The 26265-nt window shown below is 38.9% G+C and overlaps 2 protein-coding genes across 3 annotated transcripts in view; one reads left to right on the top strand and one right to left on the bottom strand.

Moving 5' to 3' along the window:
- UMAD1 (UBAP1-MVB12-associated (UMA) domain containing 1) overlaps positions 1 to 26265 on the top strand; it is a 239389-nt gene that overhangs the window by 9481 nt on the left and 203643 nt on the right. The window contains exons 4-5 of one of the 2 annotated variants that reach the window (XM_025378614.1): positions 6035 to 6043; positions 21122 to 21239. In XM_025378614.1, coding sequence (XP_025234399.1) covers positions 21158 to 21239 — 82 coding nt within the window. In that variant the 5' untranslated portion in view covers positions 6035 to 6043; positions 21122 to 21157. The remainder of the gene's footprint in view (positions 1 to 6034; positions 6044 to 21121; positions 21240 to 26265) is intronic. The other variant, XM_025378613.1, reaches the window with a different exon arrangement.
- RPA3 (replication protein A3) overlaps positions 1 to 26265 on the bottom strand; it is a 78263-nt gene that overhangs the window by 13193 nt on the left and 38805 nt on the right. The gene's annotated exons all lie outside the window — the stretch shown is intronic.

Genomic DNA, 26265 nt, shown 5'->3' with positions numbered 1-26265 from the left:
TATTTATTTTTACAGCTTCATCAGTTCGTGTTTGTGTTTTTCTGAGTGTTTATTTCATTTGAGTTCTCAAAGCATAGTTTTATTATCTTTTTGTGGTATAGAATTCTAAATGGACAGTTAATTTCTCCCAAAACTACTGAAATGATAATATTTTACTCTTGTAATGTCTGCTTTGTTTTACATTATGATTTTGCTGTAGGCTTTTCATGTCTCGTTATTTGCTTGATCCTCAGTTGTAAGAGGATGGTAGTGATGGCTGCACAACAATGTGAATGTACCTAATGCCACTAAACTGTACACTTAAAAATTGTTTAAATGATAAATTTTATGTAATATGTTTGTTACCACAATTAATAAGTAAAACAAAGTTTAAGCTGATTAAAGTGGCAGCGTTACTTGTATGAAAAGCACCTTGATTTATTAATCCAGCCATTCTGCATCCTGAACCCAGAATGGTCCGCCTGAAATATCAAACTGATAACTCTCCATCCAGTGATTTCCTCCAGCATCACTATTAAGTCCAAACTCCGTGGCATGGCATATAAGAAAGACATTCCAGGTTCTGGCCTTGACTTACCTTTACCTTTAATGCTGTCCCTCCCCAATACCTCCCCAATACTTTATTATAACCTCACTGAGATCTTGGTTAATGTATAGTCAGATTTGTTATACTCAGCAACTAGCAGAATCCCCATATTGGCTTTCTTAAAAGAGCATTTGTGATACAAAAAGCCAGGTGCATGACTTTTGAGCAACCCCTCCGTAACCAAATAGAAAGCCGAAAGCAATACCAGAGCACGTTTTTTCTGGTAATGTAGCAAATCAGACATTCAGAGAAATCACTCCCTGTGCAGTCCGTCTAAAAATGTTGGATTAAGTGTTTTTAAAAATATACGGCTAAATCAATACAAGATTTAAAAAATTACCTAGAAACCAGAAAGGACAAGGATCTTCAAATCCACAAGAGTATATGTTAGTACTAGAGCTAATGTTGTTGAAACGAGAGAGTTCCCTGAACCTCCTTGCAGGACGTGGGACAAGGGCAGGCGTGGCTTGTCTCTTTGGCTGGGGTTTGGGGTTTATAAGGGTACAGGATGGAGGGTGTGGCAGGCCAAAAGGCAGCATTTGGGTACGAAAACAGGAATACCTGTTCCCATTTAGGGCTGTGGGTTTTCAGGCTTGAGGGTGGGGCCTTTGCCAGGGAACTGCCCTCTTCTATCTAGTATTTTCCTGCCTCCTGTCCATATTATTTTCCCTATGGCCATTGCTTTGGGTATGTATTTTCCCGTCCTCTTGTTGATCTCATTCTGGTGATCTCTCACTGAAGGAGAGACTGTCAGATTACTTTAGTCTCTCTCACTTAACTTTTTATTGCTGGCAGCTTCTTGTTTCTGAGTCTAGTCCTGAAAGTCAGATGGATGTACACATTCCTGGTTCACTCAGTTCCCAGTGGCTAACAGGCACTCATCATATGTGAGTCTGCTGGGTGGAAATTGGGTCTTCCGAGACTCAGACTTTAAAAATTAAGGTCTGTGAGTGAGTTGAAGAATTAGGAGCAGTTTACAGTTCTTTGAACTTGAAATTCAACCTTCTTTCTTTGCTCTGCTCAGAGTTTTTCCTGTCTGGTACCCTGTTTTACAGAGTCCTCCTTGGGCAGTTACACACCATTCAAACCATTGCCCTCCTGACTCCTCCCTCCCTCCCCTTTTCCCTATCGAGAGAGCTGTGATCTCTGAATGGAAGTGGAAGACGATCTTGTCAGGGAGGGGTAGAAGGAAGGGAGGAAATCTAGTCCTGTAATACTTTGGGGTCTCCATTAAGTGGGATGTCTGGCAGTCTTTTTTTCTGGTAGATATAGCTCTTGTATTTTAGAATTAAGCTCAGGCAGTGGGGATGGACAAAGTATTTTCCACATCTTCTTTGTGGTTCATGCTCCTGTTATTGCTCGTTTGCTCACTTAGCCATTTATTCATTCCTTTGATAGGATTTCCGAGTACGGAAATACACTCTTGGTCGATTGTACTTCTTGGTCAATACCCATTGGTGATGCAGTTCATGGAAGTTTGACTCAGACTTTGGGATATGGTCTCTCATTTTTAGTTGATAGAGCTATTGCCAGTTTTTTTTAGTGTGTTTCTTTACGTACATTTTGTTGTAAAACAGCTGGCTCTCTTGTTTACTCAGCAATCTGAAGCAAGTCATTAGACAGCTAGCAGTACTTTTTGACTAGACTAGAATGTGAGTAACATTTTGCATGTTGAGGCATGGTTGATGCTGGTTTTATACAGGACTTAGCACTTTGCTTTGTGCCCATTGACATTGTGAGAGGTGGTAGAGAAATAGGATAAAGAGGCAGGAAGTAGATTGGTTAATTCCTTGAATTTGGAGAAAGTGCCTCATCTAATTTTGTTTGTCTAGGGCCTACCACAGTGCCTGTCCAATTTTGGGCCCTCAAAAGATGTTGGTCGAATGAATTAAATAGTGAACAAACAAATGACTGAGTGTTAGAAGAAGTTTGTTCTTAAATGGGGAGGAAGTAATAAGCCTTCTGATGATGTGGTTAGGCTACATTGAAAGTCAAATAATTTTTAGTTGGCAGTTTAGGGAGTGATTCTTTTTGGATGTTGAATGTGATGGTTCCTATTTTGTGTAAACATTAAAATGAGCGAGCAAATAGAGTGCTTTTAAAGACCCACACTGAATAATGTTTTATTTATTTTTAAATTTATTCTTGGTCCCCAGTGCTCTGGACAGTTGAAAAGGTGTGACCTCACATCCCATGACTTAATTCTCCCTTAGGACATTATTTAGATGTGTTTGTCTCACCTAAGATATTTGTTTTATGTAGGGAGATGCTTTTTGTTAGAGTTGTCTGAAGTCTTTTGCAAGGTGTATTTTCATATTCAAAATGCAACACCAAATGAAGTTGCTTCAGAAATTCGTCTTGTACGGTAGTGTTATTTATACCCAAATCAAAATAGTTTGTTTGTGGCAGTTACGTAGTTGTGTTTGTAACTTTCCTAAAACATATAAATGTGTCATTGTGTCATTAATTTAGATGACTCAGGATAACACTAAAGGCTGTACATTGCCTTCTTTGTCAGTGATTGAGACCCAAATGATAAATTCTTAGTGCAGTTTGTTTCTAAGCTCTCAAAAAAGCAGTAACCTTATATTCTAAACCTTAGCTTCTAAGGATGCTAGTTAGCATCCTTCTTTAGGAAAAAAACTATGGTTTTCACATGTATAGCATTAAAAAAAAAACTGCTTGAAATTAAGATGTTTTCTGACTGAAGTGCATGACACATTAGGTGATCATACCCATTTACAGAGGAGTTACAACACATTTTTATTCTTCACTGTCATTGTTCACACTGAAGAAAAGGGCAGTATTCTGAGAGTTCTCAGGTGAAGTCTGACACTCCCAGACCTAGGGGAATGTCTTTAACCTAGAGAGTGCTGCTGAGTGGTTAATGTTGAAAAAGAAGTCCCTTTCTTGTAATGTCTTGACTCTCAACCAAGGGCAGTTTTGTCCCCTAAGAGACATTTTGCAATGTCTGCAGGCATTTTTGGTTGTCACAGCTGGGGGATAGGAAGGCACTTAGTAGGTTAAAGCCAGGGATGCTGCTAAACATGATACAGTGCTAGGGACAGCCTCCTACAACAAAGAATTATCTGATCCCGAATGCTTAGAGCGGAGAGATTGAGAAACCTTGGTCTAACTTAATATGAGATTTTTCCTCCCTAAATTAGTAGATTGAGGGGAGACTTTGTTATTCTGTTCTGTTTTTCATATTGTGAATAAGAAGCAGTAGAGAAAAAAAGCAGTCATTTCTTAGCACTGCTAGGCTGCCCTTCTTGATTCTGAAAACCATAGGGCATTCAATTAAAAAGAAGACAAACACAAATCCTTAAATCCATCAACAGCAAAACCAAAACCTTCCCTGACTATTCTCTAGTAGATACTTTGAGGCTCAAATTTATTTACAAAGTAATGGAGGAGAGTAAAATTGTTTGATGTCTGTTTTACCCAAGTGAGGCCATCTGTGTTCAGTGAGGGAAATAGGATCTGACAAGAGGGGAGGTTCTGTTCTAAAATTGTCTTAGGTGAAGTTGTTAGTTTTCAAGATGACTTTGTCATATGGATATGGGAAGTTATTCTGTAGAGACAGTACTGTTATCCTTCGGTATCCCTAGGGGATTGGTTCCAGGACTTCCTGCTGATACCCAAATCCACAGATGCTCAAGAGCCTTTTCTTAAATGATATAGTATTTGCATATAGCCTGTGTACATCCTTCCATATACTTTGTCCCTAAATTACTCAGAATATCTAACTCTGTGTAAATAGTTATATTTTAAATTTTGGGCTGGGCGCGGTGGCTCATGCTTGTAATCCCAACACTTTGGGAGGCCAAGGTGAGTGGATCACTTGAGGCCAGGAGTTCGAGACCAGCCTGGCCAACATGGTGAAACCCCATCTCTACTAAAAAATACAAAACTAGCCAGGCTTGGTGGCGGGTGCCTGTAATCCCAGCTACTCGGGAGGCTGAGGCAGGAGGATCGCTTGAACCTGGAGACAGAGATTGCAGTGAGCCAAGATTGCGCCACCGTAACCCAGCCTGGGTGACAGATTGAAGCTCTGTCTCAAAAAAAAAAAAAAAAAAAAAAAAAGAAAAAAGAAAATTTGTATTATTTTTAATTGTACTATTTTTTTATTTTTTTTGAATATTTTTGATTCATAGTAGGATTGCAGGACCTATGGATGTGGTGGGCCCACTCTATTCTAGAAAAGTAGTAATTCCAGATTATGTAATGCTTGCCATGCTAGCAGGATTTACTATTATAGTAACAGCAGTGATTCCAGACAGTTCCTGGTAGTAGATGTCTTACATGCTAATGATGAGTAGCTGGCAGTTGAGATTATCAAATGAAGCCTCTGGCCTGCTCTGCATGGCAGACAGAGCCAACCATTAAAAGTCATCCAGTCGTGGGAATAAACTAGACTGCCCCTTCCCCCAGTTCTCTTTCACCTAGGATTTCTTGTATCGTGTTTAAGGACTTCATGTTTGAAATCCACATGTCTCATTTGGAAAAAGCTTTTCCTGCCTTTAATTTAGTGTACAGTAAAATAAGAAAATGATCGAAATTATGAGGATCAAGAAAAAATAAAATGAATTAAATAAAAAGTTTCAGTTTGGCTCCTGTTGAACCCTATACAGTGAAGTTCTCTGGAGCCCTTTGCATTCCTCCAGAGTCCTCCCTGGCTTGATGCTCTAGAATTGATTTGTAGCTCACCAACTTCCTAAGTATTTTAGATATGCTGTTTTGGCTAAAAGTAGTATCATTTAAATTCTCAGTTGGCTGAAAGCATCTATAAGGTTATATTAGATAAGTTTTTTTAACTCATATAATTTCCCTTTTTAATGGATGTTACATATGTGTATGATGTGACATTACGTTTAAGGGACAAATGAAAAGATTAGGAGTATTAAATTAGAGGACGCTTTTTTTATGTATTTTAATTTTAAAAATATTTTTGTAGGTATATAGTAAGTGTATATATTTAGGACAGGCTTGCTCTCTCTCTCTCGCTCCCTCTCTCCCTCTCTCTCTCCCTCTCTCCCTCTCTTTTTTTTTTTTTTTTGAGACGGAGTTTTGGTCTTGTTCCCCAGGCTGGAGTGCCATGGTGTGATCTGCAACCTCTGCCTCCCGGGTTCAAGTGATTCTCTTGCCTCAGCCTTCCGAGTCGCTGGGATTACAGGCATGCGCCATCATGCCTGGCTAATTTTGTATTTTTAGTGGAGACAGGGTTTCTCCATGTTGGTCAGGCTGGCCTCAAACTTTCAACCTCAGGTGATCCGCCTGCCTCTGCCTCCCAAAGTACTGGGATTACAGGCGTGAGCCACGGCGCCCAGCCAGGACAGGCTCTCTTAAAAGTGAGGTTGCCGCCACCACTTTGAATATACAATGGTATATTCTTCTGTATATACCATTGTAAAAGCTGCATGGTTCTAAGGGTGTTTCTAAGCTTAGCCAGCAGAAGTGGAGTGGAAATACGAGTTGAAGGAGAAAAAAGAACAGTGTAAAGTCTCTTGCTGTTAGAAAAGAACTTGTTCGTGTATTAAAAAAATTTTTTTTTTTTATTGTACTTTAAGTTCTGGAGTACATGTGCAGAACATGCAGGTTTGTTACATAGGTATACACGGGCCATGGTGGTTTGCTGCACCCATCAACCCGTCATCTACATTAGGTATTTCTCCTAATGCTATTCCTCCCCTAGCCCTCCACCCCCAACAGGCCCTGGTATGTGATGTTCGCCTCCCTATGTCCATGTGTTCTCACTGTTCAACTCCCATTTTTGAGTGAGAACATGTGGTGTTTGATTTTCTGTTCTTGTGTTTGTGTGCTGAGAATAATGGTTTCTAGCTTCACCCATGTCCCTGCAAAGGACATGAACTCATTCTTTTTTATGGCTGCATAGTATTCCACGGTGTATATGTGCCACATTTTCTTTATCCAGTCTATCATTGATGGCCATTTGGGTTGGTTCCAAGTCTTTGCTATTGTGAACAGTGCTGCAATAAACATATGTGTGCATATGTCTTTATAGTAGCATGATTTATAATCCTTTGGGTGTATACCCAGTAATGGGATTGTTGGGGTCAAATGATATTTCTGTTTCTAGATCCTTAAGGAATCGCCACACTGACTTCCACAATGGCTGAACTAATTTACACTTCCACCAACAGTGTTAAAAACCTTCCTATTTCTCCACATCCTCTCCAGCATCTGTTGTTTCCTGACTTGTTAATGATCACCATTCTAACTGGCGTGAGAAGGTATCTGATTGTGGTTTTGATTTGCATTTCTCTAATGCCCAGTGATGATGAGCTTTTTTTCATATGTTTGTTGGGTGCATACATGTCTTCTTTTGAGAAGTGTCAGTTCATATCCTTTGTCCACTTTTTGATGGGGTTGTTTTTTGCTTGTAAATTTGTTTAAATTCTTTCTAGATTCTGGATATTAGCCCTTTGTCAGATGGATAGATCACAAAAATTTTCTCTCATTCTGTAGGTTGCCTGTTCACTCTGATGATAGTTTCTTTTGCTGTGCAGAAGCTCTTTAGCTTAATTAGATCCCATTTGTCAATTCTGGCTTTTGTTGCCATTGCTTTTAGTGTTTTAGTCATGAAGTCTTTGCCTAAGCCTATGTCCTGAATGGTATTGCCTAAGTTTTCTTCTAGGATTTTTATGAGTTTAGGTCTTTAATCCATCTTGAGTTAATTTTTGTATAAGGTGTAAGGGAGCGGTCCAGTTTCAGTTTTCTGCATATGGCTAGCCAGTTTTCCCAACAGCATTTATTAAACAGGGATTCTTTTCCCCATTGCTTGTTTTTGTCAGGTTTGTTAAAGATCAGATGGTTATAGATATGTGGTATTATTTCTGAGGTCTCTGTTCTGTTCCACTGGTATATATATTTGTTTTGGTACCAGTACCATGCTGTTTTGATTACTGTAGTCTTGTAGTATAGTTTGAAGTCAGGTAGTGTGATGCCTCCAGCTTTATTCTTTTTGCTTATGATTGTCTTGGCTATACGGGCTCTGTTTTGGTTCTATATGAAATTTAAAGTAGTTTTTTCTAATTCTGTGAAGAGAGTCAATGGTAGCTTGATGGGGATAGCATTGAATCTATACATTACTTTGGGCAGTATGGCCATTTTCATGATATTGATTCTTCCTATCCATGAGCATGGAATGTTTTTCCATTTGTTTGTGTCCTTTCTTATTTCCTTGAGCACTGGTTTGTAGTTCTCCTTGAAGAAGTCTTTGACGTCCCTTGTAAGTTGGATTCCTAGATATTTTATTCTCTTTCTAGCAATTGTGAATGGGAGTTCACTCATGAGTTGGCTCTCTGTCAATTATTTATTTATAGGAATGCTTGTGATTTTTGCACATTGATTTTGTATCCTGAGACTGCTGACGTTGCTTATCAGCTTAGGGAGATTTTGGGCTGAAACGACGGGGTTTTCTAAATATACAATCATATCGTCTGCAAACAGAGGCAATTTGACTTCCTCTCTTCCTACTTGAATACACTTTATTTCTTTCTCTTGCCTGATTGCCCTGGCCAGAACGTCTAACACTATGTTGAATAGGAGTGGTGAGAGAGGGCATCCCTGTCTTATGCTGGTTTTCAAAGGGAATGCTTCCAGTTTTTGTCTGTTCAGTATGATATTGGCTGTGAGTTTGTCATAAGTAGCTCTTATTATTTTGAGATACGTTCCATTAATACCTAGTTTATTGAGAGCTTTTAGCATGAAGGGCTGTTGAATTTTATCAAAGGCCTTTTCTGCATCTGTTGAGATAATCATGTGGTTTTTGTCTTGACTCTGTTTATATGATGGATTAAGTTTATTGATTTGTATGTGTTGAACCAGGCTTGCATCCCAGGGATGAAGCCAATTTGATTGTGGTGGACTTTTTGATGTGCTGTTGGATTCAGTTTGCCAGTATCTTATTATTTTTGCATCAATATTAATCAGGACTATTAGCCTGAAATTTTCTTTTTTTGTTGTATTTCTGCCAGGTTTTGGTGTCAGGATGATGCTGGCCTCATAAAATGAGTTAGGGAGGAGCCCCTCTTTTTCTGTTGTTTAGAATAGTTTCAGAAGGAATGGTACCAGCTCCTCTTTGTACCTCTGGTAGAATTTGGCTGTGAAACTGCCTGGTCCTGGACTTTTTTTGGTTGGTAGGCTATTAATTACTGCCTCAATTTCAGAACTTGTTACTGGTCTATTCAGGGATTCGACTTCTTCCTGAATTAGACTTGGGAAGGTGTATGTGTCCAGGAATTTTTCCATTTCTTCTAGATTTTCTAGTTTATTTGCGTAGAGGTGTTTATAGTATTCTGTGATGGTAGTTTGTATTGCTGTGGGATCATAAAAGGTGATACCCCCTTTATCATTTTTTATTGCGTCTATTTGATTCTTCTCTCTTTTCTTCTTTATTAGTCTGGCTAGTGGTCTATTTATTTTGTTAATCTTTTTAAAAAGCCAGCTCCTGGATTCATTGATTTTTTTGAAGGGTTTTTTTGTGTCTCTATCTCCTTCATTTCTGCTCTGATCTTAGTTATTTCTTGTCTTCTGCTAGCTTTTGAATGTGTTTGCTCTTGCTTCTCTAGTTCTTTTAATTATGATGTTAAGGTGTCAATTTTAGAACTTTCCCACTTTCTCTTGTTGGCATTTAATGCTATAAATTTCCCTCTACACACTGCTTTAGAAGTGTCCCAAGGATTCTAGTACCTTTTGTCTTTGTTCTCATTGGTTTCAAAGAACTTATTTATCTCTGCCTTAATTTCGTTATTTACCCAGTATTCATTCAGGAGCAGGTTGTTCAGTGTCCATGTAATTGTGCAGTTTTGAGTGAGTTTCTTAATCCCAAGCTCTAATTTGATTTTTCTGTGGTCAGAGAGACTGTTTGCCATTATTTCTGTTCTTTTGTGTTTGCTGAGGAGTGTTTTACTTCCAGTTATGTGGTCAGTTTTAGAGTAACTGTGATGTGGTGCTGAGAAGAATGCATATTCTATTGATTTGGGGTGGAGTGTTCTGTAGATGTTTATTAGGTCCACTTGGTCCAGAGCCAAGTTCAAGTCCTGAATATCCTTGTTAATTTTCTGTCTCGTTGATTTATCTAATATTGACATTGGGGTGTTAAAGTCTCCCACTATTATTGTGTGGGAGTCTAAGTCTCTTTGTAGGTCTCTAAGAACTTGCTTTATGAATCTGGGTGCTCTGGTATTAGGTGCATACATATTTAGGATAGTTAGCTCTTCTTGTTGCATTGATCCCTTTACGATCATGTAATTCCCTTTTTGTCTCTTTTGATCTTTGTTGGTTTAAAGTCTGTTTTATCAGAGACTACAATTGCAAACCCTGCTTTTTTTTTTTGCTTTCCATTTGCTTGGTAAATATTTTTCCATCCCTTTATTTTGAGCTTGTGTGTGTCTTTGCACATGAGATGGGTCTCCTGAATACAATACACCAATGGATCTTGACTCTTTATCCAATTTGCCAGTCTGTGTCTTTTAATTGGGGGCATTTAGCCCATTTACATTTCAGGTTAATAATGTTATGTGTGAATTTGATCCTGCTGTTATTATACTAGCTGGTTATTTTTCCTGTTAGTTGATGCAGTTTCTTCTTAGTGTTGATGGTATTTACCGTTCGGTATGTTTTTGCAGTGGCTGGTACCTGTTGTTCCTTTCGTTCCTTTTAGTGCTTCCTTCAGGAGTTCTTGTAAGGCAGGCCTGGTGGTGACAAAATCTCTCAGCATTTGCTTGTCTGTAAAAGATTTTATTTCTCCTTTGCTTTATGAAGCTTGGTTTGGCTGGATATGAAATTCTGTGTTGAAACTTCTTTTCTTTAAGAATGTCGAATATTGGCCCCCACTCTCTTCTGGCTTGTAGGGTTTCTGCAGAGAGATCCACTGTTAGTTTGATGGGCTTCCCTTTGTGGGTAACCCAGCCTTTCTCTCTGGCTGCCCTTAACATTTTTTCCTTCATTTCAACCTTGGTGAATCTGGCGATTATGTGTCTTGGGGTTGCTCTTCTCACGGAGTATCTTTGTGGTGTTCTCTGTATTTCCTGAATTTGAATGTTGGCCTGTCTTGCTAGGTTGGGGAAGTTCTCCTGGATAATATCCTAAAGAGTGTTTTCCAACTTGGTTCCATTCTCCCTGTCACTTTCGGGTACACCAATCAAATGTAGGTTTGGTCTTTTCACATAGTCCCATATTTCTTGGAGGCTTTGTTCATTCCTTTTGATTTTTTTTTTAAATCTTGTCTTTATTCTTTATTTCAGTAGGTTGACTTTTAATTTCTGATATCCTTTCTTCCACTTGATCGATTCGGCTATTGATACTTGTGTATGCTTCAGGAAGTTCTCGTGCTGTGTTTTTCAGCTCCATCATTTATGTTCTTCTCTAAACTGGTAATTCTAGTTAGCAATTCATCTAACCTTTTTTTCCAAGGTTTTTAGCTTCCTTGCATTGGGTTAAAACATGCTCCTTTAGCTCAGAGGAGTTTGTTATTACCCACCTCTGAAGCCTACTTCTTTCAGTTTGTCAAACTCAATCTCCATCCAGTTTTGTTCCCTTGCTGCTGAGGAGTTATGATCCTTTGGAGGAGAGGAGGCATTCTGGTTTTTGGAATTTTCAGTGTTTTTGTGCGGTTTCTCCCTATCTTTGTGGATTTATCTACCTTTGGTCTTTGTTGTTGGTGACCTTTGAATGGGATGTCTGAGTGAATGTCGTTTTGTTGATGTTGATGCTACTCGTTTTTGTTTGTTAGTTTTCCTTCTAACAGGCCCCTTTGCTGCAGGTCTGCTGAAGTTTGCTGGAGGTCCAGTCGAGACCCTGTTTGCCTAGGTATCATCAGTGGAGGCTGCAGAACAGCAAAGATTGTTGCCTGTTCCTTCCTTTGTCCCAAAGGGGCACCCACCAGATGACAGCCAGAGCTTTCCTGTATGAGGTGTCCGTCGGCCCCTGCTGGGAGGTGTCTCCCAGTCAGGAGACACAGGTGTCGGGGACCCACTTGAGGAGGCAGTCTGACCCTTAGCAGAGTTTGAACGCTGTGCTGAGAGATGTGCTGCTTTCTTCAGAGCTGGCAGGCAGGGAGGGATAGTTTAAGTCTGGTGAAGCTGCATCCACAGCTGCCCCTTCCCCCCAGGTGCTCTGTCCCTAGGAGATGGGAGTTTTATCTATAAGCCCCTGACTAGGGCTGCTTCCTTTTTTTTCAGAAATGCCCTGCACAGAGAGGAGGAATCCAGAGAGGCAGTCTGGCTACAGCGGCTTTGCTGAGCTGTGGAGGGCTGTGCCCAGTTGGAACTTTCCCGGCATCTTTGTTTACACCGTGAGGGCAAAACAGCCCACTCAAGCCTCAGTAATGGCAGATGACCCTCCCCCCACCAAACTCCAGCATCCCAGGTCAGCTTCAGACTGCTATGCTAGCAGCGAGAATTTCAAGCCAGTGGATCTTAGCTTGCTGAGCTCCATGGGGGTGGGATCCACTGAGCTAAACCACCTGGCTCCCTGGCTTCAGCCGCCTTTCCAGGGAAGTGAATGGTTCTGTTTTGCTGGTGTTCCAGGTGCCAGTGGGGTATGAAAAAAACCTCTGCAGCTAGCTCAGTGTCTGCCCAAATGGTGGCCCGGTTTTGTGCCTGAAACCCAGGGCCCTGGCGGCGTAGGCACCAGGGGCAATCTCCTGGTCTGCGGGTTGCGAAGACCATGGGAAAAGTATAATATCTGGGCGAGAGTGCACTGTTCCTCATGGCACAGTCCCTCACTGCTTCCCTTGGCCAGGGGAGGGAGTTCCCTGACCCCTTGCGCCTCCTAGGTGAGGCGACGCCCCACCCTGTTTCTGCTCGCCCTCCGTTGGCTGCACCCACTGTCTAACCAGTCCCAATGAGATGAGGTGGGTACCTCGGTTGGAAATTCAGAAATCTCCCGCCTTCTCTGTTGATCTCACTGGGAGCTGCAGATGGAGCTGTTCCTATTCCGCAACCCGTCTTCGTGTAGTTTTAAAATGTTAACGTTAATGGTGAGTGTTAAAATGTTACGGTGTTCAGATTTCGTTGAATAAAGTTAAATGAAAGATATAATGATTTTGTTTCAACATGTAAATATTTATAATATGCTAGAAACTATGTCCTTTATAATTTTCAATGGAAAGTTTTAGATGTGAACTTAAAAAGTGCAAGAGGGTGCACAATTTTCTCAAAAAAATTCAAAGAGGTGTGTGAGTGGTTTGATTTTTGCCTGTAACCCAAACTAAAAAATAGATTTATTATAACCCAGCACAGGCACCCAAATGCAAAAGTTTATAAAACATTAGTTATAAAACATTAGTTATAAATTAGTTACCTTGTATGATGCTCTCAATCTTTTTGCCTTCTCTCCCTCTTCCCCTACTTTTTTTTTTTTTTTTCTTCCTATTTCATTCCATTAAAAAAAAAAAAAGTCTGGTCTTGACCTGCTAAATTGTTTACTTCCCCTCAAGGGTTGTGACTTGCAGTTTGAAGAAAACACCTAAATCTAAGATACAGTTTTTTCTTTCTTTTTTTTTCTTTGTTTTTGTTTCATTTTTTAAAAGTCTGAGCATAAATAAGAGAGGTGGAAGTAAAATTTATGTTAATGCTTCAGTTTAATTAATTAGTTTCCAAGCTGTTCTGTGGAGCTGAAAAGTGACATCAGTTTAAATGTCTTCCCTTGCTTATCCTCTCAGGCGTCTGTACCTCTTCCCCATTACACCAATATCAAAAACCTACAAACTGAAAAACCTCGGTGGGATGGAAAAACGGGGAGAGTCTTTATGTAATCCTAATTAGTAGTCTGACTGATACTAAAGGATACATTTTAAAAGAGGATTAAATCTTGTCTCTACCATGAATCTAAAATCTGTTAAATACTGAACTTGTTAATTAAGGAGAGAACTAGTGAGATACTGCAGCTGGTTCAAAAGAGAACTCAAAGCATCATCACACATTGATAGGCAAATAAGGAATGTTAAATTTATAAATGGATGGAAAATTGGTTAGTATCCCTGGGGCGATAACTAATGCATTTTACCAGAAGCATTTTTATGGATAGGAATTACATGCATGACTATCAGTATTCTACAATTGATCTCCTAGTCCTACAGAGTTATAAAATAGCCTAGTCAAAACACGCAAAGGTGGGAATAACCTGAATGGGTGAGCTAGCCAGGAAATCTACTGAATTCTAAAGTCTTAAACAATTTTTCCTTCTACTGATTAGATTTAGGCTATTAATTCCTTACCTAGGTCTAAAACACTTTGCAACCTGAAGGCCAAGTCCAGTTTGTAGAGGATTTCTACCATCTGTGCAGTATTTGTAAACATCGTGAATTTCTTGCTATTATTTAAAACCTAGATTTTTACATAATAGCTAAATTTCTAGTTTGTCTTGGAAAATCAGATTGAAATGGAATTTACTATTATTTTCTTCTCTTAAGATAAACTTCCCTACTTCCCTTTTCTTATTTATAGTATCAATTTTCCATATCATTTCTGTACATCCCTTCTTTTCTCATTCAAACTTCACTCATCTTAATCCAGTCCCGTTTCAGTACAACTGTCTAACTTCTTGACTCCAGGCTCTCCTCAGTCTCTCCAGCATGCTATTTTACATTTAATCTCTCTTAAATACTTTGCTCAAGACTCCAGACTGCCCAGTAATGTCCAATAAATCCTGTTTTGCCACTCTGAATATGCTGACACTTTCCTGACACTTCCACCCCTTCAATAGTTTATTTCTTCCCTTCTTTTGCAGTCTTGATATCTGTTGCTTATCTACATGTTCCTTCCTCTAGTAAGGTTAATCTCTTTGCTTTCCTCTATACCCACTATGCTTTTTGTTCTTGTTGATCCTTCCTACAGGAAAGGCCTTCCTTCTCTTCTTTGTTTATACATATCACATGAAGTTAAACTCCAGGCTACCTAGTCTGCGAAGCCTACCAGAGTTCTAATTCACATTGATCTTTCTGGAATGTTTTATGCTGTCTAGTGTTGTTTTAGGTAGTGTATCCTTATCACTCAAGATTAAAGCTACCAAAAGCATGGGCTACCTTCCTATATACTATTTTGGTATCTCTGAGGAGAAATTAGTAAACTTGTCTAAATTTTTATATTTGCATAGTCATGCGGTTCACTGTACAAAAGGAAGAAGATTAAACATTGTTCAGGATTTTAATTTTTCGGCACTGTGAAATTTACATATTTGTTGTATTTGGAAGAAAATGTGTGTGGGTTTTATGTATTTTTATATATACACACACTCCATATACATGTATTTACATTATTCTGTCTATAGACAGTGGCTTTATCAATCACACAGGAATTTTAGTCTATTTGATATATTTACATTAACTAGTAGTCTGTTGAAATTCAAAGGAGGTAATCAAATTGAGAAAACCATGTTGCCTAATCCTTTTGTCATGGATAATATTACTTAAAAGGGAAGCCTTGGAGTAATAGGAGAAAAGAAATATTCTTGGGCTCCCCTACCTCTATTCAGAACAATAGGGTCTGCCCTGGTAAGCAATCAGGCAGGCCCTTTTATACGCAGTCTGTGTATAACATTAAAAGTCAATACACTGTCCTTTTATTTTTTAGTTTTGTGTGATGCATGGAGAAAAGAAGCATTTTGCTTTTTATATAAAGACCATGCCTGTAACACAAAGTGGGTTAAGAGACTTGAGACAATTTTCCCAATAATTGTGAACTAAAACTTATATATGACATCTAATTGTGTTAATAATGAATTTATAAAGAACTTTATTGAGTGAGCTGTGATCAGTAACACATATTGAAAGTATACAATTTGATCAGTTTTGATGTGTGCTTATACTGCTGAAACAATCATTACAGTGAAGATAATGAACGTATCCACCACTTCCAAGAGTTTCCTTCTAGTCCTTTGTCATCTCTCCTTCCTTTGCTCCCTCTCTGTCCCTCCCCTCCCCAGGCAACCTCTGATCTGCTTTCTTTTACTGTACATTAGTTTGTATTTTTGAGAAGTGTATATAAATGGAATCATATAGTATGAATTTTATTTTGTCTGGCTGCTTTCCATCAGCTTTTTTTTTTTTTTTTTTTTTTTCAGATTGTTGCATGTTGTAGCATATATCACTATTTTGTTCCCCTTTGACTGCCGAATGGGATGCATATGGCAGTTTTAAAAAATCCATTTACCTGTTATTGGACATTTGGGTTGTTTCCATTTTTTGGTCATTACAAAAAGCTATTACAACATTTGTATACAAGTGTAGACATATGTTTTCACTTCCCGAAGGGCTAAGTTATAGGGTGGATATGTTTTTAAGAAACTGCCAAACTGTTGTCCAGAGTGGTTGTACTATATAACCCTTCTAGCACCAGGGTACAGGAGTTCCGGTTGCTCCATATCTTTGCCCTTTGCCAACACTTGGGATGGGGCAAGTGTTTTTTTTTTTTTTTTGTAGATAGGGTCTCAGAGCCCTGTCACCCAGGCTGGAGTGCAGTGGCATGTTCATGGCTCATTGCACCCTTGACATCCTGGTCTCAAGCAATCCTCCCATTTCAGTCTGCTGAGTAGCTGGGACCTCAGGCACATGCCACCACACCTGGCTGATTTTTGTATTTTTTGTAGAGATGGGGTTTTGCCATGTTGCCCAGACTGGCCTCAAGTGATCTGCCCACCTCAGGCTCCCAAAGTACTAGGATTACAGATGTGAGCCCCTATATCCGGCCAGGGCAAGTCTTTTTAATTTTAAATATTTTAATAGGTATATAATGGTATGTCACTGAGATTCTAATTTACTTTTCCTTATTGACTAATGATATTGGTCATTTTCTATGTGGTGGTTTGCTGTTCATGTAGCTTCCTAGGTGAAGTGGCTGTTCATATTTTTTGTCCAGTTTTTATTGAGTTGTTTTTTCATTACTGAGTTTTAAGAGTTCTTTATATATCCTTTATATACATTGTTTATCAAATATGTGATTTCCAGGAATTTTCTCCCATTTTGTGGTTTGGACAGGTGAATTTATTTATTTATTTATTTATTTATTTTGAGATGAAGTTTCGCTCTTGTTGCCCAGGCTGGAGAGTAATGATGGGGTCTCAGCTTGCTGCAACCTCCGCCTCCCAAGTTCAAGTGATTCTCCTGCCTCTCAGCCTCCTGAGTAGCTGGGATTACAGGCATGCGCCACCACATCCGGCTAATTTTTGTATTATTAGTAGAGAGGGAGTTTCACCTTGTTGGCTAGGCCAGGTCTCTAACTCCTAACCTCAGGTGATCCACCCGCCTTGCCCCGCAAAGTGCTGGGATTACAGGCGTCAGCCTGACAGGTGAATTCTTTATCCTCCACCTGTATAGAGGTAGTTCCAGGATCCCTGTGTTTGAGTATTAAGATACATTATGGGTTGGGTTCTAGCTCAGGCAAGTTGCCGCTAGTTAATAATGGATTTTTGAGAATAAAATTTGGTATGTTTCCTGTTTATAAATGTAAAATTTGCTCATTGTAGACAATTTAAAAAATACTGAAAACTACAGAGAAGGAAATGAGACTGGAGTATGCTTGGGAACTCCAGGCAGAAGTCCAGCTGTCAAGGCCATGCATATCAGAAGCAAGAGTGCTTAGAGCTTACCACATACTAGGCTTGGGGCAGCAGGACTATACAGGTCCCCTCCACTTAAATTACACTTAATTCTGCTAAGGATTGCCTCAGAAATATGATGGGCTGAGGTTGCAGTTTGTTTTCCCTAAATGTAAGTTCAGTGCTATACCTGCAGTTTTGGACCATTGTCTGGCCTATGCACTTAATAAATGTTTATATTATAAAAGTATGAAGTAAATGAAGGTCTTCATAGACGTTATACAGTTAGTAAATGTCTTCACAGCATAGACCCGAGCAATCACAGCATAGAGCTGAGCAAGGCTTCGGAAAGTAGCGATTGACAAAGACAGAAATGGAATTAATCAAATGTATTTGATTAACATTGAGAAATATATTAAAGAAAGTCCAACACAGATATCCTAAGTGTTAAGTGTTCCTTGGCTGTGATGCTTTACTGATGAAAAGCATTCAGTTTTGGTGCCAATAGGATTTGGTTTAAGATTATGCTGTACTCTACCAGCTACGTAAACTTCGACCAGTACTTAACCTAGTTTTTTACTTCGATTCTTTTTTGTTTGTTTGACACAGGGTTTGCTGTGTCGCCCAGGCTGCAGTGACTGCACTCACTTTCACCCTTCTGGACTCAAACAGTCCTCCCACCTCAGCCTCATGATTAGCTGGAACCACAGGCACACACCACCACACCTGGCTAATGTGTGTGTGTGTGTGTGTGTGTGTGTGTGTATGTGTTTTGTAGAGATAGGATTTCATCATGCCCAGGCTGGTCTCAAATTCTTGGGCTCAAGCATTTTGCCTCCCTCAGCCTCCCAAAGTGCTAGGATTACAGGTCTGAGCCACTATGCCTGGTCCTACTTTACTTCTTTTACTTACCCAATGTGAATAAATGTGCATACCTGTGGGGCTATTGTAAGGATTATAGGAGATAGAGCATACAGTAGTCCTCCCTCTTATCTATGGTTTCAATTTTTACTGTTTCAGTTACTTTATGGCAACTGAGTAAAAAAATAGATGAGTACAGTACAATTTTATTTATATATATATGTTTGAGATGGAGTCTCGCTCTGTCACCCCGGCTGGAGTGCAGTGGCACGATCTCGGCTCACTGCAAGCTCCACCTCCCGGGTTCACACCATTCTCCTGCCTCAGTCTCCCGAGTAACTGGGATTACAGGCGCCTGCCACCACGCCCAGCTAATTTTTTATATTTTTAGTAGAGAAGGGATTTCACTGTGTTAGCCAAGATGGTCTCAATCTCCTGACCTTGTGATCCGCCCGCCTTGGCCTCCCAAAGTGCTGGGATTACAGGTGTGAGCCACCGCGCCCGGCCACAGTACAAGAAGATTTTGAGACAGGGAGAGAGAAGGGGACTATATTCACATAACTTTTATTACTATATATTGTTATAGCTCTATTTTATTATTAGTTATTGCTAATCTCTTACTGTACCTAATTTGTAAATTAAACTTTATCATAGGTTTGTACATACAGTAAATTCTCGCTTAACATCATGGATGGGTTTTTAGAAACTGACTTTAAGTGAAACAACATATAATGAAACCACTTTTACAATAGGCTAATTGATATAAGCGAGAGTTCATTTCATATGGCATATTTCTGATCATGAAAACATCACCAACTTCTAAATAAAGATAAAACTTTTCTAATGTTAAACATTGAAATGAATGTTAGTGATACATACATTTAAGAAATATTAATAAAACAAGATAATTATTTACCCAATTATTCTAGTTAAGTGCTACAGCTGGCCAGAGGCTCTTCTGGCAGCTTAAGCCCTCAAGGCCTCAGGAGGAACCAGCTCTGGACAGGACACCACTCTGTTGCAGGGCACTCACATACCCACCCATACTCACTCAGAGAGGAACCATGTCGACATGCCAGTCCGCCCAGTGGACACAGCTTTGGGACGTGGGAGGAAACTGGAGTACTGGGGAGAAAGCCCACACAGACGTGGGGAGAATGGGCAAGCTCTACACATACATAGACAGTGGCCCCAGCTGGGAATCAAGTTTTTTTTCCTCATCAATATTAAAATGAAGCAACATTATTTGGGGGACCTTTTGTATAGGAAAAAACATACTGTATATAGGGTTTAGTACTATCGTTGGTTTCAGGTGTCTACTTGGGGTCTTGGAACATGTCCCCCATGGATAAGCGGGGGGGACTATTGTATACAGTATTTTACATTCCTGCTTGCAAACCAATTCTTTTCTGATCTCATTTCTTCCTTGTGTGGGTTTCCCTTTATCTTATTCAGTTACTTTTTTCATTTGATTCCTTGTCTTTTCATCCTCTTCTTTTGCTTTTTCATCTAATCTTGTTTTTTTACCAGTTTCATTAGAGGCCATCTCTCCTTGTTGTCTATAGAGAGTGCCAAACTATTTTCAAACTTTTCTTTTGTATCCATTACTATATCCAGTAAGCTCTTTCTTTAAGGATTTCAGAGGCTGTTCCTTTTCTCTTATTAGAATGTTTTCTTCTTCATATGGCTTGTGTTTTTCTTCTCCATTTTTAATTCCTTTTTTAAAGGTGAACTCTGCCAGATGTGTTTTCTAGCAACAAATAGATATTTTCTAGCAACAAATAGTAACCTCACTTATGTTGGGGTTAATATCCTTCTCTGATCTATAGCTCAGGTCAGGCCAACCAGCACAAATCCTAGCATAATTCTCAGTTTCTAGAAGGTTTTCACTAAGATTAAATCTTTACCCTCCCTTCTTGATTTTCTGCTATGGGTGAAATGTATGAAAACTAAAACTTGGAGCACTTGCTGCCACGAGGATTATTCTTTGCTTTCTCTTCTATTTTTTTGGCTTGTAAGGAACTGTCCTCAGAATCCTATGTGTCCTTGAAAGTACCCTTCAGCTTTCTCCCCAGTTGTTTTCTAGAAATTGTTGGCCTACTTTAATATGTAACAATGGGAATAGTAGGAAAAGAGGGTTGTGTATGTGTGCTTGTATTTGTGTGCCTGTGAGCATGTGTGTATTGGGGATGGTCACGATAATCTCACCAACACAAGGATCTGCACAGATGGGAATTTAAAGTTGGCTGCAATTTTATAATGGGTACTGATATGGTTTGGTTCTGTGTCCCCACCGAAATCTTACTTTGAATTGTATTAATGCCCATGTGTCAAGGGCAGGACCAGGTGGGGATAATTGAATCATGGGAGCCGTTTCCCCCATGTTGTTCTCGTGATAGTGATGAGTTCTCATGAGATCTGATGGTTTTATAAGGGGCTTCCCCATTGGCTTGGCACTCATTCTCTCTCCTGTCATCCTGTGAAGAGGTGTCTTCCCCTATGATTTTAAGTTTCCTGAGGCCTCCCCAGCCATGCGGAACTGTGAGTCAATTAAATCTCTTATCTTTATAAATCACTCAGTCGAGGATATTTCTTCATAACAGTGTGAGAATGGACTAATAAAGGTACAGTGCGTGAGTGTCTAAATTAGACCATCAGTAGGGGATGTTTGAAATGTTTTCTTTTTTTCAGGTGGCCTTAGTTTTATGAGGCTTAAGGTAGTTACAGCATGACAAGAAACCTGGACAGTTTTTTTTTTTTTTTTTCTATTACCCAAACCAGTATCTGTTTTATGGTTAGCAAGATCCTTCCAGATTCTTGTGTTATCTGTTGATTTGAGTTTTGTATGTAGGAATTTCCTGGGTTATTTTCTGAATCTTCAGAAATTGAGAGAGGTTGCACTGTGATCTTCAACGGGTACCGGAGTTTAAACTGGAAGATCATTTTCTAGCTTTGTCTGCTGACATCTAGAGAAGGTTCATGGTTTTACGTCTGTCCATAGAATTCCTAAGAGTAACTTTTGTGATATATTTGTGCTTAATTTTTTGCTAAAAAGGGTAAGAGTTTTACAGTTGCATCCGAATGTGACATTGTGTAATGTTTCTATTTCAGGTAGCAGCAGCAGCAGCAGCAGGAGCAACAGCAGCAATGTTTCACTTCTTCAGAAAGCCTCCGGAATCTAAAAAGCCCTCAGTACCAGAGACAGAAGCAGATGGATTCGTCCTTTTAGGTGAGTCTTTTTATGAAACAAAATAATTAAATTATGTTTTCTTTAAAAAATTACTTGAAAATTATATGATTGATTTTAAATCATTTCTTATAATTTCAGAATTAATTTATGTGTTTAATTTTTAAAAAGTAAAATCTGTAAAGATAAAGGTCATCAATTACTTGGAATAGCGTCATCAAGAGAGATTTTTCTTACATGTTGGTTTGGCTGTGTACTCCAAATTAAATTTGTAAAATCACTTCTTTTTTCCCCTTCTTTTAACTGTGGAAAATTTAAAGTCTTCAAGAATCCTTGATGAATTCAAGTTCTGTCTTATAAATAGTACTAACCTTGTTTCATAAATTAGCATCTGAAATTAAATTAGGCATCTAATAAATATTTGCCGAATGAAGTAGACTTTAAAATCTAAGTATGTTGAATAGTGTTTCCTCTTTAAGACTATTTTCTATTATAAACTTAATACCTGCAAATTTTAAAGATTTTAGTGTCTTTAAAAAATATTTCTTACAATCAGATACAGTATTCTTCACCAGGGGAATTCTGAAAAGTAAAATTTCCTCCATGTCATGTCACATTTCTTCCCCTGAGGAAAAGTTTTGCACAACATCTTTGTATGCTCTTCCCAGAAATTCTCTTTCCAAAGTATGGTGTGGGATAGTCAAACCTAGTGTTTCGTTGTGGTTCTCATCCTCTTCCATGCTGGACCTCCTTCCACCAAATTCCTGCTCCTTCTCTGAGAAGATTTGCATTAACTCATAGGTCTTCACTCCCTGGAATGTTTCTCTGGGTCTCCCTTTCCAGATACTGGTTTCCTACCTCTTACTTCTTTTATCTTGGCCCTGTCAGACTGACATCTGCTAGCATCAGCCAATGCTCTGTAGGCTTTCAGAAATAAGGAACGTTTCCCTTAGATTTAAGGGTAATCTCTGGGAGACCAGAATGGAGTTTTTCTCGTGGATAAAATTTACTATAGAATTTTCCATGGTTTCTACAGCCATGTTCTGGCAGGCCTGTTGTTTTTCAGAACCTGTCTTATATATCCAGGGACAGGGGCAGTAGCTGGGAGGTTGGTCAGAATTGTTTTCATCAGACCACATCCCTTATACCTGAGGTAAAATAGTGGGGCTTAGTCTTTGACCAGGGCTGATGATTTTTCTGGGTAGCCTTCTGACTGGGATAAGGTGGGGTGCTGTGGACTTGATTGCTAATCTGACCCTTCCTTCTTAGTGTGTCAGGAATTTATGCCTTGGCTTCCAAGTCAGAACTGACTCTGTCAATCCTGATTTTAGTTCCTTGAAAGCTGCCAGTGGTACTTTTTTCACACTTCTTGAATTAGCCTCGTTGACAGAAAACTTCAGGGTTACATCAGGCCTCCTTTGAAGTTCTGTTTTTCAGGAGTTTCATAATAAATTCTTCTCTCAGAAATTTTTCCAAAAACTCTTGTTTTCCACTCTGTTGTATATTCCTGATTTTAAAATACCTCTGAAGTGTTAACACATATACAGGGAACTCTGCTTTTTTCTGTTGTTTTTATTATATATGTATTACATTTTTAAAAAACATTATTTTTAAAGAAAATAGAGATAGGTCTTGCCATGTTGCCTAGGCTGGTCTTGAACTCCTGGCCTCAAGCAGTCTTCCTGCCTCAGCCTCCCAAAGTGTTGGGATTACAGGCATGAGCCACCACATCCAGCCTCTTTTCTGTTGTCTTTATGATTAGAAATTGACATTATTCTTTTTGTTATCAAATAGCCACTTAAAGGATGTAAGTTGGGTGTGCTGGCATCTTTGAAAGCAAATACAATTCCTAATGCTGGACCTTAAACTTTTTATTCATCTTCTTCATCCCTACTTCTCTGCCACTTTGTAGGATTTCTGAGACAAATTTTAACCACCACTGCAGTGGCTCCTGGTGCTGCTAAGATCTCCTCCAATTTCTGGTAGCATGTAGTCCTGTTGAGACGTTCCATTGCATGTCTTGTAGCTGCCTCAGTAGAAGCCCGGTTTCCAGGGCCTTCTGCCTCAGGGTATTATCTCCTGTGGACCTCCTTTCCCTTTCCAGGAAAGACTAGTTTAAGAAGTAGTCTTTCTTTAACTGAGTCTCAGAAGGCACACAAACTTCCAAATTTCATATTTTAAGAAGGAATTTCCAGGACCTAATTACTCTAATATGCTCTCAGTACCAGCTGCTCCATCTGAGGGAGTTTTCCCAGGACCACCTTGGACTAGCGTGATTGGTGTTGTACCCAGCACCATACGTCCAGCCGTTGGACAGCCATGGTGAAGAATCACTTCCGTCGTAGTTCCAGGATAGCAATTTAATTTGCAGTGCAGCTACTGCTGCACCTCATTCAAATGACCCAAACAAGACAGGTCCCCCAGATGTTGGCTGATGCCTCTTTGCCCTTCATCTCCTCTGTCTGCTGACGCTTTTCTCTGTTTAGCCTCATTTCCCCCCAGGTGCAAAGCTCCACCCCTTAACCATTTTCTTAAAAGTCCTCTGTACATAGTTTTCTGTGCATGTCATTACTCTCCTGAAGTTTTGATGGTATCAGTCAGCATCACCTCTCAGCTCTTACTTCCTCTGTCTTCTTTCTCTTTTCATCACTCATCCTCTTCTTCCACAGGAGCATCTCAGAGGCTCTACAGCTACTCCACAACTTACTTGCTACCTTTGGCAAGTTATTTACCCTTCCCAGTACCACTTAGCATATCTAGAAAATGAGCACGATATCAGTACCTACCCCACAAAGTTATTGAGGGGATTAAATGAGTTAATGTGTGTAAAATGCTTAGAACAACCCTGTGAGTGAGGTAGTACTATTATATCACCATACACAGGCTAGGATTTCATGTTTCCCAGTTTCCCCAGCTAGTATATAGCAAATCTGGAATTAGCCCAGGCAATCTGACTTCAGAGCCTATCCTCTAAACCACTAAACTATCCATCTTTTTGTTAAAAAAATGTTATATCATCAGTTTTAATTCTAAGACATTATTGATATCCTAACCTCTTTGTTTTTTTAAAAAATTGTATTCCCTACAATTGAAAAGAGAAAGTACTGTTTTTTATTTGTTTTAATAAAAGAAGGTTGGTTGTTGTATTACTGTTCATAAAGTTTGGCTTTTATTTTGGCTAACCCAAACTTTTTACTATCTAAGAGTTTAAATATTTTAAAAATATTTTAAAATATTTCAGAAAATTCCTTAATGAAGTTGAAATCAGAAGATGGTAGATATGGTTTAATTAGTGAAAATATCCTTCAGTGGTGAATAACGTAACTGAATTGACAGATAAAGATCCTGACAGATTATTAGGAATGTAGTTAATTGTCTTTAAAGTTATAGTTAATTATCTGGTAAACTCTTTTTTAAAAAATTGATTTGCTCTGCTAGGTTGCTCTTTTTATCATTTAATTCTATACTGATATACATAATATCTTCTTTAGTCTCAGAGCATACTGTATAAAAATATTCTGGAAAAAGTCAAGTAGGTCACATGGTAAATAGAAAATTCTTTTAATGCTTTTATTAACCTGGACACATACTTGCACACATCTATTTTGTTTTAAATTTTTTATTTTTAGTCGTTATGGGTAGATAATAGTTGTATATATTTACAGGGTACATGTGATGGTTTGACGCAGGCATATAATGTGTAGTGATCAAATCAGGGTAATTGGGATATCCATCACTTCAAGCAATTATTTCTTTGTGTTAGCAACATTCCATTTCCACTCTTTTAGTTATTTAAAAATATACAATAAATTATTGTTACCTATAATCACCCTATTGTGCTACCAAATACTAGATCTTATTCCTTCTATCTAACTGTATTTTTGTACCCACTATCCATCCCCATTTTATTTCCCTCTTCTTGCTACCCTTCCTAACCTCTGGTAACCATCATTCTTTTTTTTTTTTTTTTTTTTTTTGAGACGGAGTCTCGCTGTGTCGCCCAGGCTGGAGTGCAGTGGCCGGATCTCAGCTCACTGCAAGCTCCGCCTCCCGGGTTTTTACGCCATTCTCCTGCCTCAGCCTCCCGAGTAGCCGGGACTACAGGCGCCTGCCACCTCGCCCGGCTAGTTTTTCGTATTTTTTAGTAGAGACGGGGTTTTACCGTGTTAGCCAGGATGGTCTCGAACTCCTGACCTCGTGATCCGCCCGTCTCGGCCTCCCAAAGTGCTGGGATTACAGGCTTGAGCCACCACGCCCGGCCGTAACCATCATTCTATTTTCTATCTCTATGAGTACAATTTAAAAAAAACTAAGCTCCCACATATGAGTGAGAACATGTGAAATTATCTTTTTGTGCCTTGTTTATTTCACTTAACAGGATCTCCTCTAGTACTATCTATGTTGTTGCAAAGGATAGGATTTAATTCTTTTCTTTATGGCTAAATAGTATTCCATTGTGTATATGTACCACATTTTCTTTATCCATTCATCTGTTGATAGGGACACTTAGGTTGATTCTAAAACTTGGCTATTGTGAATAGTACTGCAATAAACATGGGAATGTAGACATCTCTTTGATATGCTGATTTCTTCTTTTGGGTATGTACCCAGCAATAGAATTGCTGGATCATATAGTAGTTCTGTTTTTAGTTCTTTGAGGAATCTCCGTACTGTTCTTCATAGTGGCTGTACTAATTTACATTCCTGCCACCAGGGTATGCCGTCCCTTTTCTACACGTGGTTGCCAGCATTTGTTATTGCTTATCTTTTGGATAAAAGTCATTTTAACTGGGTTGAGATATCTCATTTTGATTTTGATTTGCATTTCTCTGATGATCAATAATATTGAACATTTTTTTCATATACCTATTGGTCATTTTGTATGACTTGAGAAATATCTATTCAGATATATATATAAATATATATATTTACATATTATTTAATAGATATTTAGTTTTCTATAATAAATATATTTATATATTTAACTAATATATATTTATATATATTTAATTTATTAACATATATGTATATATTTTTAAGAGACAGTATCTCGCTATGTTACCCAGGC

Source organism: Theropithecus gelada, chromosome 3 (assembly GCF_003255815.1).
Source record: "Theropithecus gelada isolate Dixy chromosome 3, Tgel_1.0, whole genome shotgun sequence".
Lineage (NCBI taxonomy): Eukaryota > Metazoa > Chordata > Mammalia > Primates > Cercopithecidae > Theropithecus > Theropithecus gelada.
Note: the sequence above shows the minus strand (reverse complement) of the source record. Positions and strands in the feature narration are given on the sequence as shown.